We start from the raw sequence: 19,501 nt of genomic DNA on the forward strand, positions 1-19,501 counted from the left end.
TGGAAATTTTTTTGAAGGTACAGAGTTTTTAGGTGACAGCCAATGGAATGGATTATGTGAAGCGAGAAGATAGAACCCGTAAAAAAAAGACAAGACCAACAACAACAACAATAACAACAAAACCAAGAACAATGAAACATTTTCTCTTTAATTTCATTATTTTTCCTCCCTTTTTCTCCTTTCAAACATTGTTTGTAATTACATATTTTTCTGTATGCACTCCGAACGCCGCGCTGCCGCTACCATCATCCTCCCTCGGGCTTGCTGTCCGTAATGAACGAAGAAGCAAATAAAGAGAAAAGACGGCAAATGACCAACAACCAGCTACAATTCAACCGCCGTAACACGAAAAATAAAAATGCGCGTGGTTTAAAATGGAATTAACAATAAAAACTTCCATAAGCTATAAATTTTCCTCCGAGCGGAGCGAAAACAAACAGAGAAGAGAGAGAGAGAGAGAAAAAAAACCGACAACAACCACTACCCCACCGAAAAAAAAGCTCATCACACAGAGACCAAAAGCAGAGAAATGAAAGAAATTGTGAATAAGACAGAAAAAACGATAGAAAGAAAAAAACACGAGAGAGAGAGAAAGAGAGAGAGAGGGAAAGGGAGAGAACCGACGAGAATGGACTAAAAGCAGAAGAGATGCAATTAAAAGATTTTCTTTACTTTCACATTATTTGCCTGAGTTTGTTTTTCTTTCGGTCGGTGGATCGGTCATCGCGCTCTCTTTCTCGCTTTCACCATTCGGTGTGCTCGGTGCTCGCACACCATACGAGTTTCCTGTCTTACATATACTTCTCTTTTTTTCGCTTTCTTCATTTGCTCCATTGCTTTGATGGTTCTTTTTTTTCTCGTGTTGATCGCTCTAGTACAAAAATAATAAGAAATCTGTGGAATTATTGTATTTTTTTTGTCTATCTCACTTTCTTCATCTCTGGTTTTCTATAGTCTCGAAATCGCATTTTTTTTTCTCTTTTCTCTTCTTGGCTTTCATTTTGAAAAGGAATTCTCTGTTTCTCTCGGACTCACTTTTAAAGTAGAAACTTGCCGTGCATTGCCTTTAATTATGTGCTGTCTACCATAAAATTTGCTTCACCCTCTCGCCACGGACAATTCTCGGCGGGAGGAGTGAGAGTAAGAGCAAGAGAGATAGAGAAGGTAGCAGTGTCACACTGCGCCCAACAAAAACAACAACAGCAGCAACCATTCACTAATATATCGTTAACTTCATTTCTTATCGCACCGATGACTTTTTCCCCGGTTTTCCTTTTATTTATTCGTACTTTTGTGTGTTATTGTCACAGTATTCACTTCGTTGAATCGTCTAATTTCTGAGAAATTGTAAGCCGTAATTAAAAATTCTTTTTACTCCATCGTCCAACCAACGGCGAGAGCGGAAAAAAATGTGCGCACAATGGTTGAACGACATAACAAGTGTAGAAAGAAAAAAACCCCAAACGCATTGGGAATAAGTCAAATGAACAGATGCCAAAAAGAAAAGCGAAAAAAAAAATTGTAATTTTCAAGATATCGCTTGAGTTTCGCTCTTTTTTTTCTCACTCTCTCACTCTTTCTGCATCACCCGGAGTTCGTTTAATGGAAAACTTTTGAATTTATTTTCAAAACACATTACCATCTTGGGCTGGTTTTACCGTGTTACAATTCACAGATTTTTGCGTTTTGTCTCTCGCTCTCTCATTTTGATTGTAATATATTTGCTGGTGCAAGCGTAACGGTTGATTGTCTTCTGGGATGTCTAAATGTTACACACCAAACACAGGAGAGGGAGACTGAGAAGAAAAGAAGAAGATAACAATCAGATTTTCCGACTTTATAGAATTGTTATCAGAACCAAACTCAAAAAGGGTTACATTTAATTCATTCGCTTGCACCAAACAACTTAATCTCGTTCTGTCTCATTTCAACCGGTTCGCATTTTATAATGAAGTTCTGTGGTCGCAGACATTTTTTTGTCTCGTTCAATGGGCCATTGTTTGCATTCTTGACGGTACATTTTGTGCAAGGAGGATATGTATTGTTTACGAAAAAGGCGAGACGGTATTTGGAGCGATGATTATATGTAAGCATATTTTAGGACTTCGAGGAGGCTTGGAAATAAACATCATTTTGAGAAAGATGATTTTTTTTCGTTCGTTTTGATTATAAATTTTACACGGATTGGACAGTGAAACCATATAAATGTCTGATATGTTCTTAGCTCACCAGTCAGTTGACATTCATTCAAATCATGTTCATTCGAAATTAATTCGTCACTCCAAAGGAACATTTCATGGAATTTCTCTTTCCAGCTAAATCAAGCTCTCCCATTTCACAGCTAAATCAAACGAAATTCATTCCAAGTCGTTGATCTAATGTCAAAAATCGATATTTCAGAGAATTATTATTCGTTAGGGAAGCCATTTTAGCCCAATTCTTCAACCTTTCGAACTTTTGAAAATGTTATAATTTAATAAAGCTTCGAATAAATATTTGATCATCTCATGTTTGCGATGAAGACAGTGAAACAAATGCCCGCATTTCGAACGTCAAAATTACGAAACAAAGACTGAAGAGTTTGAAATCCCAATGACAACAATTCATGTTCAGAATATGAAATTCGGGTCGTCATTTTGGGCTAGATTCATTTCGCAATGAATGTGGCGTTTCTTCGGAAAGGTTAAGACGTACACTTGAAAATCCACATCAAATCAACAATTTTCCTTCATTTCATATTCAACATTGCTATTATACTACACACACATATATACATTCATTGTGTGCGCTTGTTAAAAATACAATTAAAACCGACTCTGCTAAAGCGTCAACCCGACAACTTGAGAATAATGAAGGATAAGACGCCATTCTGTCACACAATGTCGAAGAGAGCGACGAAAAACGATGATGACGAAAATACCCCTGACGGTAAAATTCGTTCATTAATTATAGAGATTATAATAATAGCAGTCGTACGTTGTGCGCGCCGACTTGGATCTTATTATATAATTGTGTCATAAAATTTTATAATTGATAAAGTTTAATGAATTCGTTCGTTGAATGGGAGGCGAAATTCCATACTTAAGTGCTAGAACATAATGAGAAATGAGCTGAAATTATCCAGAAATGCGGGAAAATCGCGCTCCCTTCAAGCATACGAGCACGCAAAGCCAATGCGATTTTTTTTTTGCTTCAGCTGAAATATTTCGAGATTATGACAGCATTTCCGGGAATGGTATAGTGACGTATAATGAAATTATAATATCATTTTGCGTGAATGTGGAAAATTAAATAGAAATTTTCGTATTAAGTTTAATTAAATCGCTTAAGTGAATATTCTCTCCATCGCGAATGCCGTTGCTATGAGAACGACACTTTTGATGATGATTCTTATTTCTTTGGCACATTTCATGGCGTTGGAATATTCGGTAAGCAATGGCCGAAGACATTTTCTTCATTTTTTTCGCTCTATTTTATTAAATTTTGCCGCTTTTTTTTATTACAATTCTCTCATTTCATTTGTATTAATTTTTGTCTATACTTTTTTTCATTAAACAAAATTCCGTTTTCTTCACCTCTTCAGCCGATTTTTCAATGTCAACAATTTCCCATAACAACGTCACTGGTTTCATTTGATTTAAAGCATTGAAACTATTTTCTGATGTAAGTCAATTGAATTAAATCACACAAATCAATTACTTTCCGTTGCACATCTTCTCTTTTGTTAGCAAAATAGAGTTCTTATCTGCTGTTCTCTGACTGATTGAGGGCATGTGATCTGCGCAAATCAGCGACATATGATCGAAAGTAGACGAAAACGAGCACAACTTTGTAGATGGTTGCGTGCATCGTTAATCGCAAAATTATAGATTATTTGAACTTCAATCATTGTCATAAAGATTACAATGTAAAAATGCATTCAACGATATGATCGCCCATTTCGAGAATAGATATTTTCGACTACAGTCATGTGCCGTATAGTACATTTGCTGTTTAAACTCATTTGCCATTTGAATCTTGCCATTTGCTTTATTCATTTTTTTGTTCGTATTGTTCGAACCTTGGAACACCGTTTATATTGACCAAGTGCAACGTTGAAGCCGCCGTCATTACTGCAAATGATAGCAGTTTGAAACAAATAATGCCTATCATCTATTATGTCTAATGTCTACTGCACACGTTTTTTCTACACTCGAAATCAGTTACTTTTTCTGGCTCGTGTGCAATAGCCATTGATTATTTTCTTTGGCTTGGTGAAGAAAAGTGTTTCGTTGGACTGGAAGATCGAATTACTTTTTGTAGAGCAAGACCCCAATTTCAAATTGCATAAAAATGGTGATAGACGGGATGCCATGGTTCCATACACCGATGTATCGCCATTTGGAATTGCTCAGCGTTGGATTTATTGTGTTTTGTGAAATTGCACTGGGTCCAATTTGTACCTTTGTTATTTTTCTCTTGATTGTAATTTCTATGTTCAATTTTCGTTTTTGAAAAATGAAAAATTATCATCACACCAACGGTTGATTACTATGAACCAGAACAAAATCATCTAAATGATGAAATATCAATTCAAAAATTTAAATTTTTTCAAGAATTTTCAAATATTTTCTGTTTTCAATTTCAGTATATCGGTAATTTTTACATCAAAGTAATTTGCTTGTCGTATTTAGCCTTCATTTACTATGACCGACAGACTGGTAATCAAGGTGGCCGTGGCGTTGGGTAAATAAAGAAAAATCGTTCAAAAAGAAGAATTTTCGAGACACTTAACGGCCTTACAATTTCAGGTTTTCATTGATAAGAAATATGGGTGTGTGGAAATATTGTTTGGATTATTTCCCAATTGATTTGGTCAAAACTGTTGATTTGCCACCGGATCGAAACTATTTGTTCTGTGTTTTTCCACATGGATGGCTTAGGTAATAAATGAATTTTTGGACATTTTGATTTGGGCCAAAATGCAACTTGTTCCTAGAATAAATAAAGACCAATAAATAAATTGACGGAAGAAGTAATGGAAAAATCTCGATTTTAGCCTCGGAGCCGGTGCAAACTTTAGCTCAAATCACTCCAAATGGTCGACGCTCTTTCCTGGAATTCGTCCAAAATGTACGACACTTGGTTTTACAATGCTAATGCCGGTTCAGCGTGAAATACTCCTAAGTTGTGGTTTCAGTTCAGCATCGGCAAGTTCATTGCAGGCGCTACTAAAGCAGTCAAATGACCCCAATCATGAGTCGAATCATGATGGATACACATCAAATGGGGTCGGTTTAATAGTTGGCGGTGCTCGTGAAGCGTTCTATACGAATCCAAATGCATACAAATGCTATCTAAAGAGGCGCAAGGGATTCGTTAAAATCGCATTACAAACAGGTGGCTCGCTCGTGCCGGCCATTTCGTATGGTGAGAACAATATGTACGAAATAGTCGATTATAAGCCCGGTTCGTGGATGAGAGTTTTTCAAGACACATTTAAACGATACACAAACGTTACTCCGATACATTATAATGGCCGAGGGTATCTGCAGTGTAAATTTGGATTGCTTCCGAGAAAACACCCAATTACAACAGTCATCGGTGCACCGATACATCTGAAGAAAATTCAAAACCCAAGCGAAACTGAAGTAAATGAAACCCATGCGCTGTTTTGTAGGAGACTCACAGAACTATTCGAAAAACACAAAAGCAAATATGTAGAGAATTTTAGAGATGTTCACTTGGAAATCATATGACTTGCAGTTTGGAGTGCGAATTTAAAACGATGAATATTGATTTTTACTTGAATGTTAAGCTAGGAATGAAGAGAAGTGTGCTTTTTATGAAAAATGTGCATTTTCAATTTATTATTTGTGATTATTTTAAGGCGAAATTTATGATTATGGTGATGAAATTGAAAATACCTGAGTTTTGAATGAAAATGAGTTTATCGGTTTTTTTTTCGTGTTGAAAAATGAACAATTTTGAAGTTCAAAATAGAATTAATTCTTTCAAGTCATTTAATTAAATGAAAATTGTTCTACCATGTCCAATCGGAACTCTCTTCGGAACAAATTCATTGGCCCCTTAACAAATCTTTTCAATAAGTTTCGAGTATCACGTCTCTCTATAGAAGAAAATCCATGGTGATATGAAAATGGCGTCGTCGATGAAAATCCAAAATCATAAATGGCTCAAGTACCAATGAAAAGTCGGGCCGAAGCCCATCGAGAAATGTGTGTGTTTGTGTGTGGTAAAAAATGGCGAATTTATGAAACCACAAAATCATAACAGGCCACATCATGTGCGGTGCAGTGCAGTGTGGGTGAGAATGATGTTGTATTACGCAATCTCTGAATAGGCGTGTCTACGGTGTTTGGTTCGAGTGCTCGTGACGGGAAAATCCTATCGGAGCGGTCGAAATATGAAATTAAATCATATTTTCCACTTCGATATCGCAAGGAATAAAATCGTCGCAATGAAAATAAAAGCGAAGCACACGCGCTCACAACCGCATCACAATGCCCAATACATAGTCGAGTCTTGTGCACACCGTGTCTAACCCCTCGTTCGATGTGCACATAACAGTGCGATGGAAAATCGTTATGCTATCCTCCACCAGCACAAGCACCAACATCACCACCACCGCTGCCGTCACCCAAAAACCGTAATGTACGACACCGTGCGTACGTTCGACTCAGACTATAGTTCGTTCATTCTCTTGCTCGCAATACCCCATAATTGGCAAATGGAACGAATGAGCGCGCGCTTGCCGATAAAAAGCGGTGCACATGTGTTGTTCACCGCCTTTTAGCCTGCTTTTACTTCTTCTTTTTTTTCTCTCTATCCGAGCGATAACGTCGTTAATACTCAGTTCATAGCAGCAATTTTCCAGATTAAATTTATACACGCTCATCGGGAAAATGACAAAAACGGGAACGAAAAAAAAAACGTAAATATACGGTCGACTCTATAATAACCGTAATGTGCGATATATTCTGCAGAGAGACCGACTTCGCCGTCATATGTATGCGAAGCAACCAGAAATGCACACAACCAAGCACAAATCACCACATTTTCATAACAATTTTCCAGCTAGCAAAATAATAGCGTGTATTGCACAGCGCTTGTCGCTGATGATAAGGAGTATATTTTATTCGAGATTAATGTGGTTAAACGAACGAAACGGCACCGAATATTGCTTCGATGTGTATATATGTATGGAAAACCCATTTCAGCTCCACCAAAGACAGGGAGGGGAGCCGAGAAAACGTGGAAAAAAAATCTTTTTTTATAATAATCGCTTTTTATTTTGCTGCGGCGATAGGACAAAACAACCAAGGGGTTGTTTGAATATAGGCGACACCATTTTTAATATTGTTTATTCGCTATTGCCTGACGATCAAAATCTAAATGAGTTTTATTGCCAAAGCCATTGTTCGAACGGCTTATGGTGGAATAGGACCTGGTAGCGCAGCGCCAACAACACTAAATCCGAAAAGCAGATTTTCAAGCCAATTTTTATTCGTTTTCATTCCGGTTCGGCAATGACTCGACGCCCGATGTTGGTTTTTTATTTTGCGTGTGCCGAATCGAATATGGCATGTTACATAAATGTATGATAACAAATCCATGCTTATCAGTCGAGATTAGGCATAATTCGACGGGGTTCAGCGTATACGGCTGCGCGTCAAAAAGACAAAGAAAAAAAACCCGATTCGGAAATAACGAAACAAAAGGTAATAATTTTGGTGATGGAAAATAACGTAGGAGGGTAAATCCGAAAAACCAATTCATATATCGCAGAACTTTGGATCATAAACGTAACGGTTATTGACACCATTTGAAGAGAATGTTTGTCTGTTTCGACTTTATGTTTTTTTTTTCTCTTGGTGGAGGATTTATCGGAATGGATCTCGAAACGATGGATTCTAGCGAGATTTTTATTTCTGCAATTGGAAAAAAAAACAAACGAAAAGCCTTTTTCGCAATTGGGATTTCGAAACTTCTTTTTTCCTCTCTGAACATGATTGAACGCCTTGAATTTCGTCGAAAACAAACGTTTCGATAAAATATATTTTTATCGAAACGAAGATCGGCTGGTGCTCGTTGTCTCTCACGGCGAAATGAATGTGTTCGTTTATTTTCTTGGCATAATTTAATCGAATTGGATAAACGATAGATTTTGGGTTTTTGTGGAGGAAGAAGAAGCAGAAGACAAACCCGCCACGAACAAAACCCGAAAACATGAGAGCCTGCAACACGCAAAACGACAACAAGTCACGTACAAAACGTTTTCTGCTTAGCTCATCAAATAATTACTCCGACACAGTGGATTATTCCCATTTGGGATGTTCATCACAATTGCGCGCTCAAAACACACACACACACACACAGACGCGACTTATTACGAGCTTTTGCTGAATCGCAAACGAAGAAAACTGAACAAAAGAATCCAGAGAGAGAGAGAGAGAGAGAGAGAGAAAGAGAAAAAATACATATCGAACGTGATGAAAATCAAAACCTGCATTTTCTTTCACTTCCCATCCCGAACCGAACCGATTCGAACATATTACGAAAATTAATAGCAACTAAAGCAACATTCGGTAATTGCTACTGTTCGCATCGCATCATAGCCTAGTCTATAGGCGTTCGAATTAAGCGAATTAGCAAAATACACACAGCAACATTAACCAACGTGGAATAAATTCCAACTTGCAATAGACAAACAATAAGACAAGTTATAAAAAAAATTTCGATATGTATGGCCAAGGAAAAATGGCACAGGCGCCATTACTCCTTTAGTAACCAAGCGCAAAGTTTTGCTGACGAACAAACAATAAGAAAAGGAGAAAAAGTTTTGGCAATCGAGAACTATTTTGCAAGTTGATGCTTCGATGGTGAAAACCAATTAAGATCGAAGACCGCTCTTTGTTCATGCGAATGATGAAAATTTCCGGTCATCGAGAGACACGACATCGATATGCGTCAAACCTTCAACACCATCTTTGATTCGATCTTTTCAACATTTCACCCAATTTTGGCAGCGAAAGTTTGTAATTGAAAAATGGAAATTCACCATCGAGAAATGAGCGTTGATGATAGAGTGTGCACGGCGAAAGCACGCAAATAGTGTATAATTTTGTTCAAACAAGTTTCAAAATTTCGATATATTTTCTCTAAAAGTTTTTTTTCCTTGGAGCGACTCACAATGCGAGCTTTAATTAATTGTTCATAATTTCGAATGGTTCAAAGTTCGAAGAATGTGAAAGAGGATTCCATGAGCAAACCTCTGCAAAAGACAATAACATTGCTTTTCATTCGGCAGCGAAGCAAAATTGCAAAAGCGAATTGTTCTTCGAGACGGGAAAATGGCAAAGAGCGAAAGACATAGAGTTTCAAAAGAGAAAAAAATCCTGAAAGAATTATTAGATGAAAATTGGTGTATACAAAAACAATGTGGAAAATGGCGAGAAGCATTCGTTCGGTGGATCGGTTGCTATCGATAAGAGAATGCGCCAGCATGAACGAACGAACGAACGTGGCGCTTTGAAATATGTTCGCTTTTGCCTCAACTTTTTATTGTTATTCTATCTTTTTATTGTTCAATTCAGTTTTCTGGGTTTTTCGTTTGGGTGTTATATTTTTCCTTTATCTACAAACGCGCGCGCTCACTCGCTCACTCTTCGATATATCGCATTTCACACACATTTCTATATTTTTTTTCGGTGCTCTGGCTCGTTTTTTTGCGTTGTTATTCTCGTTTTTTTTTTCTTGGGTTCGGACGCGCCAAAGCGCGCGGCCACATTGTTTGTGTAGTATTTTCGTGATGATGGTAAAATACGGTGGAATAATAATTTTCGCTTTTTTTCGACGCCCGTCTCGTCTTCATCGTACACACCACCATACACTCGCGCCTGCTTCTCTGCTTTTTTTCCCACTTCATTTTTGCAATATTTTCGCTTTCTCGTGTCTCGCTTTTCCTCCACGCTGTTGATGTTACTTTTTGCATTTCAACATATAATATTATATTATTTTCGCTTTGTTCACAAAATTTATGGCCGACACAATCTAAGAATTTTAAACAGTTTTGTACACTTTGACTGTTGTTGTTGCTGCTGCTGCTGCTGCTGTTGGCCTGATGGTGTATGGATTTTTTTCTCGCTGTTTTTCATTCGGTTTTCTATATTTCTTTTCTTCATTTCGGTGTGAGTGCGCGCGCGATGATATTTCTGTGTATACATTACATATTATGTATGGAAATTGAGTGGCAGTTACGAGCGCCGGGTTTGAGGCAGCCATAGATAAATAACCAGAGGGTTGAAAGAACCAACAAATGGAGAAAAAAAATCTGATACGCTGAATGAGAGCGAAAAACGAAAGCAAATCCGAAACACCCGAACAAAACGAAAATGAAATTTTCACGCTGAAATGCTCAACTTATCGCGATCAATTGCTGTGTATTATGAGTGGAAAATGCATAAATTTAGATACATTTTATTATGTAATTTTCTTCGTTTGCAAACGATACACAACGAAACCGCCCGCTTTTTTCGTATTCAATAAACTTTTTTTGGATGTGGCAAAGCGAAAGAGAGAATGCGAAGGGAAAAAAAGGTGAAAATTATGTTGGCGTTTTCAAATTAAAAACAACAAACTTAATGCGACTTGCGATGGAATGGAAGAAGATACACGAAAAAAAACGGAAGAAATACTCTCTAGAATTTATAGTATAACATTTTCCGAATGCGAAACAAAAATAGACGATAAAACGTGCCCACGAAAAAAAGGTGAACATTTTTGTTTTCAATAATAAATGAATCACTCAGAATGACATGCACTTTAAGTAAACGTCCATAAAAATGTTAACTTCATTTTGACTATTTGCTATGTAGTTCTAATCAAATCTTTTCTGAGCACTCTCCAAACTTCTACCATCGAATATCATTTTGGTCACCAACTTAGTGACGCTGGTGTCATTATTAGAATATGAACAATGAAACTAAAGCTCATTCTACTTTTCTTATTGAAACCTATAATGTTTTTTTATCAGTTTCTCGCAGTCCATATGCGTGCATCCCCATACAGCATGCAATTCTTAATAATAAGTATCACAGTTTTTTTTTTCATTTGAAAGGACACGAAAAAATGGTGAAAATTCTTATCGAAAATGGTGCTAAACTAAATGTTGCAGAACAAAATGGAACTCTACCCATTTTTGAAGCTGTGAAAAATGGTAATAAAGAAAAAAGAGACTTATTGTGTATGCCAGAGCTCAAGTAAAATTATAAGTTGACTGATTTATTGTTTAGATCATGATAAAGTAGTTGATGCCTTGGTTGAATGCGATGTGGATATTAACATGAAAGATCAAGTTTGCTCAGTTCAATAAGCTAGGAAATAGATTAAAACTTGAATAAAATGTAGACTCAAAGTGAATGATCGAGTGCTTGATTAATAATTCGGCCGATATCAATGTGAAGGATAGCCAAGGCAATTCGCAACTTATGTTTGCTCTGCAGAAAGGTGAGATCCATTGAATTGTATTGGGTAAACAAACAGTGCATTGTTTTCGTATTTTATTTTGAACGAATTATTTGGGCAACGACAACATAACCATACTGTTAATCGAGAACGGCGCAGATTTTTATTTACTGCAAGAAAAATGGGGATCGGCTTTCTTCGGCTGTATTACATACAATGGTAAAGAACCTTCCCCATTTTAAAAGTTTTTCTATACTATTTTTTACACACCGTCTCCACTTGCATTTAGTTTCCATTACATTAGATACACTTTGACCGTTCCAATGTTTGAAATCCAATGGAAGTGGAGAATAGATGAAAGCTGCCGCTTATTCTTTAATTTGAATGAAAATCATGGAGGCTTAAATATTTTTCTCATAGCAATGCTAGCATTGAATTCATTATCAGTTATCATGTAAAGAGTGCTGCATCAAAAATTGTTATAATAATGAAAAAAAAAATCATTCACAGCTAGTATTAATGTGACTAACGCATTGACCAGAAATGACGTACAGAATGAACCAGATTGGAAAAGCGCACTTCAAAATGCTTATGAAAATGGTGAATGTCGATCATCGTTTTTAATGGATAAATATATCGTATCGTAGAGGGACAGATTTGTTAATTAAAAACTGTAATGAAACGATGGAGAATTTGACGACGACAACAACAACAAACGAAGCACCAACTGAAACTACTACCACAGCCGAAACAGGGTACACAACGGATGATTACGCACTATGTGAAGAAGAACCATTCGGCTGCTGTCCTAATGGAATCACGCCGGTCTACGGTCCAAAAAGTGAAGGATGCTGTCTCAATTTACAATTCGGTTGCTGTCCCGATAATTTTGAAGCAGCTCAAGGACCAGAATCAATTCAGCTCTGCATTCCATGTACAGCAAATCAAAGTTGCGGTTGCGGTAATTTCAAAGTTCAATTGATCACATTAGAATTTGTACTTGTGCAACGATCCAAATGGCTCATGAATTTTCTTTTTCCATTTCTAGGGTCCTACGTACCGGCCACTTGCGTAGATAACAAATACTTCGCCAATTGTAAACTTATTGTTAAGGCTAAATATTGTATACATCAGTACTATGTCAAATTCTGTTGTAAATCGTGTACACTTGCCGGTCAGATGCCGCCAGATTCTGATAAAAACCTCATGAATTCAATGAATAAGATTTTTCCGAGGGAATAGAATAATTGGACAGCAGATTAACAAATCGAATTTCTTTTCTCAGCAACACATATAGAATGAATGAATGAATTATTATTATATTAAAAAATTTCTCTCTTGGAACTATGTCACCCGATTTTGAATGAAGTTAAACAAAATAATTATAATATTTGGAGTTTGTAATTAAACTTTAGCAAATAAATACCGATCAAAATGTGTATTTTCATTTATTTTTTACGTTATTCTAAGCGTGCACCTCACCAAAGCAATAAAAATGTGAACGGAACCACCATTAAAAAAAAGGTTGTACAAGTGTGTATTGAAAATGCGTAGGAAAAAATGCTGAAACACGTCGAATGAATAAAATAAAAATAAATCAATTAGAATAGCGAACGTTCGCAGCATGGGCCACTTAATATGTACGACAACGATATTAATGCATTGACATTGTCACAATCACAGCTAAGCAGCGGCGATACGATGGGGGCGAGAGGTGCAAAATGACATGAACAGCTTAACTGACATAAGTCGAAATTCGATAAGGAAACCTACGAGAATTCGACCGTATCGTATGAATGGCGAAAAAAAGGCGAGAAGAATTTAAAATTCACCCCAAAATTCCAAATATATATCGATGGCATATGAAGAATGAAATGAGAAGAAGAAGAAAAAAAAAATAACGACAATATAATGAAAGGAAAACACGAACTCAATAAAGGCGACGGCGCATCGTCATGAAAAGCAATCTCATTGACGGATATTTGTTAATAAAATGTGACATGATGAAAATCCATGCGAAGAAAAATTAAATCAGTGTGCGGTGTACAGCATCTCCAGCTCCAGCTCACTGAATGTGGCTTTGGTGACGCGGAAGAAAGAGCAGCAGAGAGAACGAGAGAGAGAGAGAGAGAGAGGGATCGTATGGTATCGCAAATCGCCAATTTGTATTCGTGACATGAGCGAACAGTGTTCGTGTTCGTATGGTTTCATATGGCAGGGTGTGGTGGTTTTGTTGTTTCTTCTTCTTCTTCTCTCGAACTAATATTTAATTTCATGTTTTCTATTTTGCGCCAATGGTTTGTGTATATTGTCTTTGTCATCGTCATCGTCGTGATTGCGTCCCCCACTGCGGTACGTAAATACATAATCGATACAAACGGTTCGGCCATCGTTTCAGCTTGAACACGTTTAATCGTACCAGTCAGTCAATTGCTTTTTTTCTTCTTCTCCATGAATTTCTCGATATACTTTTCTCTCTCCCTCTCCCGATCGCTCTTGCTTGTTCGATGATTGAAAAAAAAACAGTTGAACATCATCGTTGGCAAACAGTTGGACGTATGGTGAGCAATTGAACTGCAAAATGTTTATAATTTTTTTCCTCTCCTTGCTCATTTCATTCGAACTTGACATCAGCTCATTTCGTTGTTCGATTACATATTTTTGTTGCTGGTGCTGGATTCGCTCGTCGGAATGAACGTCTGTTAATTTTGAAATTACACATTGCTGACACGTTCCTATTGTCTATATTCGAACAGTTTCAGATGAAATTGAAGACAGCACGAGAAATGAGGACGGAGCTCACACACACACACACACACACTCGAATACACATACATTTAATTTGCGATATAGACACAGTAATGGAAAATCGAACTCCGACGAATGAACGCTCAAAGAAATTGAATTGGAAAAAATGGATAATATAATAAAGGCGAGCGATGGGAGGTCGATTTGGGACGACGCACACACAAACATATCGAAGAAATTGAACGTTATATTAATATTATACGTTTATTACAGCACATTTTACGAGAGCAAATGACTTGTGCGAAAACAAAAGATGCGACACACCGGAGCGCTCTCTGCATTGAGGTGTAGAATACGAACAAGATTAAAGCTAATATTGATTGTTTTTAAATTAAAAAAAAAAAAAATAAAGCATAGAGACGCACACACACATACACAAAAATGCCCTCGCGTCAGCACCAAATGAGAATCGTGCACGACAAGAGATTTGTGCAAACGACTTGCACATGCTGAGGCAAAACAAATTATTTTGTTTGGAAAACATTACGTATTCCAAAGCAGTTTCAAACCGCCAGCACATACACACTAAATTCAACACGATAATTCGTAATAAACATTTTACCTGCCAAACCGTCTTCCATTTATATAATATATAAATCAGCGATCAGACGCAATTTTAAATGAAATTACCAAATTTTCGTGTTTTTTTTTTCTCGTCGATTTCTTTTTTCGCTTCATCGTTTTGGTTCGTCAATTTCATTTTAAGCTTCTTTTAAGTCAATGAAAATTATGCGCACCTTTTTTTTTCGGCAGCCGATCAAATTCGAAAACTCCCCAGTTTTAATCACGACATTAATCGCAAAAGTACACAAATCTAATGGAATTTAAGATATAATTCAAGCATCAGGGTCATTTTCGTCGCAATTAAAAGGCAATAACACTTTCATTTTCGCATCTAAATATTTGCTCATGGTTTTTGTCATTTGGATGCAAAAAAAAAGTGTGGCAAAATGCTAAAACGAAACCAAGGTTCAGACACTTTAGATTGCAGAAAAACGACCTGCGAAATAGATGATTTTCTAAAGCGACGCCCTTTTTACGCTGATTTGATCTTCGGATCCAAGAGCCATTTCGACCAAATAATAATTTTCCATTTTATTCATTCACGGCAAGAAGAGATGTTGGCCGTATTTTTAACACTACCTTATCGCTTGCATCGAAATTTATGAGTGAAAAAAGAACGCCGCTGATATGGCGACCCAGCCAGGTGTGTGGTCTGACGGGAAGGGGTTGGAAATGAATACTCAGTTAAACATCTAAATGCTTTTATTAAAATTAAGATATTTTTGCCGTTTTGTTGCACACCGAAATGAGCGCACAACCGGAACGAAACGACTGTGTGGGTAAAATCATGGGCAACGTGACATTGAGGTTGGGCTTTACCATCACCATTCAGCATCGTTTTTACCGCTCTTTTTTCTGTTCTCGCACATTTGAGATTTTAATATCGTTGAGCTTAGGTTCGGGCGATATGGTTTTTTTTTCTTCTTCTGGAAATTCGGTTGTGAAATTGTGTTGCGTCTGCAATTTCATCGAGACTGCAGCGATTCAACCGGCTAACGAATGATATGGATAAGAAAAAGCATCACCGAGAGAGAGAGAGCGAAAAAAATACCATCGCTTGCTGGTTTAAACGATGAAAGAGCGCATTTTCCATTGCATAAATATTCGCCATTTTAATGTTAACGTAAGAGATGATGGTTTCTGATATGGAACGCCACGTAAATTGTTTCACTTGGTGACAACGACGACGACGACGAAAAAAAAAACGAGCAGCTAACCATAATTTTACCCTCTCACTGCAAAAGCAATTTCGTTCAAACTGATAATGGCCGTAAAACGAATTTATTTTCTACAATTTATTGGAAGAATAAATTTCGTTTTGGATTTTTGAAAAAAACTCGTTTTTTGCGTTTGTGATAATCAAAAGATGCAGCAAAATGATATTTGTTCATTATTTCAATCGTGTTTCTATGAAATCGATAGGTGCTATCGTCGCATATGTTCAAATATTCCGTGAGTGTGCTTCGCATTCGCTGTCAAAATGGCGTGGAAAATCGTACAATTGATTGATATGCGTTAAGTTAAATACAAATTGTTCCAAACAATAGAACGATTGAGAGTATTTATCTATTTGTGCGCGAACACAATCATATTAACCGAAGACGGGCAAGTGTGTATACTGTGTATGTAATCATTCGGCCGAGTGAGTTACCAACCCTCATAAATGCCGTACAAAAACCTCTTCCAAGCGTATATATTAATACACAGAGTTATTAATTTAATGCATGACAAGTGTGAAGAAAGAAATGAAAGAACAAAAAAAAATGAATGAATCGGCTCCCGCTGTTGATTAGATCGTTGTGCGGGGATGTTTGCATCGAAATATACCACCGTGTTTTTAAATGCTCATCACTTTATCTATCATATTTGTTTAGCGAGTGTGAAATTGTACACTTGTTATGGGTCTTTTGATATTAAGGGATTATAAATTGCTTCCCCTCTTCAGTCTTCTTAACTGTTTTTTTTTCTCTTCCTTTGTGCAAAAGCACACGAAAAATGACATATTGTTGCTTTACACACGTATTCACAGTTGCTACAACATAATTTATCAATCAATTCCATCCGACTGAACGGACGCAACCAAACGGAATCAGACACACTGTCTTCGCACATTACCCGGATGCCATAAGCAACACACATTACGGTATGTCTAATTTGCTGTGCAGAATTTGATTAAAACGAACCCAAATTTATATGAAGCATCTTATTCATTCATTGATTCTAAAAAGTTTTTAGTTTTTGAAGGAAGGAATCGATAAATGATGAACAGATGATCCTTTTTACCCATCTTTATTCTCTTGATCGATATTCGATGGCAAAATGATTTCATTTTTTATTGATCATAGCGCACAATACGGTCGGTATTGGCTCGCTCCCATATAGGAAAATTTCGTCAAATGCGTTTCATTCAACGTTATTTTAAATTCAACCCAACAGATTTTCTTCTTCTTACTCAACTATAATGAAGATGTAAATTCGCGTAAATCCATGAAATGAAATGCAAAATAAAAAATCTCGTTTTTTGAATGGCATAAATTCATATTTAACATCTTCAATTTATTAAACTAATGTTCAAATTAGTCATTTATATTTCAAAATCATATTTCCCTGTCTTGGTTCAAACATAAAAATAATTTGCTAGTACATCCATTAAATTGCATTAAAAATCTTTCCTCTCACCTAAAAACTTTGAACCCCAAATACAAAGAAATAAATTATAAAACAATAAAGTCGACACAATTTACCGAATTGCAATGGCACCGAATGCCTAACGTATATGTTTTAACACGTTTTATACGAACCATAAACATTGTTCCATAAAGCATGTATGCTTTTTGTATACAAATTTGTGCATTCATGTCGCCATGCCAAAAGTATTTTAATCGGAAAATTGAATACGTGTTGCTGCTGCTGAGTAATCCGAAAAATGGAAGTAGAAAAAAAATCACTTTTTTTTTTCTACAGTTGCTAATGCGTTGTGTTTCTCGGTGCATATAGTGGCTGAATGAATCTGCGTACCCTTAATTCATATATGATAATGTGCTCAGCGGGAAGAATTGACACAAGGGAGTTCATCCGCATATATTCACCATACGCATATAGTGCGCACACACACACACACACAATGTGTATCTGTTGCCTGTTGAGTGGTAGAGTGAGTGATCAGCAACACAATGAGAAGCATACTGCCTTAAACATGTTTATAATTTCACAGAGTGAATGTTCACTAGAAGACAGATGTCAATTGTTCTGTTTATACATATTTGCAATAAATTTACACGCAATAATAATATTTCGACGACGATGATGATGGTGACGACGAAAAAAAAAGCGGCGACAGGGTAGAGAAAAGCAAATAAGGTCGATAGAAGGAGTTTGGTTGTGGCAATAATAACTGATGCATCCTGAATAAACGTTTGAAAAATCTCAAAAAGTAACACTGCGTTTTAATCCACACAAACACATTGAGGGTGTGAAATCCGCTTGATACACTGTCAACTCCATAAATGAATAAAGTGAGAAAAAAAATGAATTGAGAGCAGAGCAAAAAAAGCCGAATTATGAAATGAAAAAAATTTTAAGTGGCCAAACGCATATAATGCTTAATATTAATGCGCGTAAATATTTCATTATAATAAAAGAGTGTGGTAAGAGTAGGTACCATGGCCCACAAACAGTGGCTGTCAGCACGCACTTGGTACACAAACAGGTTGACTGCATTTGAAATGGATGGATGAGTGACATGGCCCGAAGGATTTTCCGAAAATTGAAAATGAAAAGAACATTAGCATGTTTGGCTGTCCCTAACTCAGGAGGGTTAGTGTGATTGAGTGCAACGGCACACACACTTCGCATAAAGTGTTCAACTAAACAATTAAATGCACTCGAAAATATTTTCATTCGATTTATTTGCATTAGAAACATTTATTATCATCACCTCATCGTCACCGCCGTCGCCGCTGTTGCCGTCGTTCAACAATGTTCAAACAAATATTTTAATAATTTGAATAAATTGTCAAGGCTTCGGGAAAAATTGAAGGCAAATGTTGCCCATACTGACTGTGGATTTTATTGTAAATATGACTAGTGAGTCGATAAGGAATGGACCGACAGCTCATTCCCTTTGCTGAGCAAATAAACAAAATCCCCTTCGTGTGTATGTGGCATGACCATGGCAGCCCTGTCAAAGCGACCGATCAAGTCAACTCAAAGACGAAAGCGATAAATCACTTTACGCATTGAATGCATAACACAAACCGTTGCGTATAGATTAAGGGTTGTAATATCCTTTTTATGAATACATTGATTCTGTGATGGTGCCTTGTTTTTCGACGTACAAAAAACATGTTTTCTTTATTTTCTCTCGTCCGTATTTTGCCTCATTCCACTTCTTTGCCAGCACAGCGATGACAATTTCCATTTCATACTCTCTTCTCTGGTTTCCATTTTTCGATTCGATTCGAATGTAGCCTCGATAAAAATATTACTCCAGTCTTGATGTATATTGGACGTAATAATGGTAGCGAGGGTTTATTTTGATTTCTTTAAAAGAAAAATAAAGAGGAAAAACAACAATTCTATTACAAATAAATTTTCGACAGTTTTCGGATGATAACCTTTATTGTATTTTAGGGACCGCTTTTATGTACATTTTCTTCCATTT

At 36.7% G+C, this 19,501-nt stretch overlaps 1 protein-coding gene across 1 annotated transcript; it reads left to right on the forward strand.

Annotated features, from left to right (window-relative positions):
* The first annotated feature begins 4,332 nt into the window (after positions 1 to 4,332).
* On the forward strand, positions 4,333 to 5,738 carry LOC129567004 (2-acylglycerol O-acyltransferase 2-like). Its single transcript, XM_055443453.1, has 4 exons — positions 4,333 to 4,464; positions 4,628 to 4,725; positions 4,791 to 4,922; positions 5,039 to 5,738. The coding sequence occupies exons 1-4, from the start codon at positions 4,333 to 4,335 to the stop codon at positions 5,736 to 5,738; spliced, it is 1,062 nt and encodes a 353-aa protein (XP_055299428.1).
* The last annotated feature ends 13,763 nt before the right edge of the window (positions 5,739 to 19,501 follow it).

Source organism: Sitodiplosis mosellana, unplaced genomic scaffold, assembly GCF_009176505.1.
Source record: "Sitodiplosis mosellana isolate CC-2019 unplaced genomic scaffold, AAFC_SMos_1.0 Smas_scaffold_5, whole genome shotgun sequence".
Classification (NCBI taxonomy): Eukaryota; Metazoa; Arthropoda; class Insecta; order Diptera; family Cecidomyiidae; genus Sitodiplosis; species Sitodiplosis mosellana.

Bases quoted from the DNA above. Each gene is read 5' to 3' on its own strand.
- LOC129567004 (XM_055443453.1), top strand. From the start codon at position 4,333: ATGGTGATAGACGGGATGCCATGGTTCCATACACCGATGTATCGCCAT. The intron at 4,465-4,627 runs GTAATTTCTATG...TTTCAATTTCAG, and splicing joins TTGTTATTTTTCTCTTGATT to TATATCGGTAATTTTTACAT. The intron at 4,923-5,038 runs GTAATAAATGAA...TCTCGATTTTAG, and splicing joins TTTCCACATGGATGGCTTAG to CCTCGGAGCCGGTGCAAACT.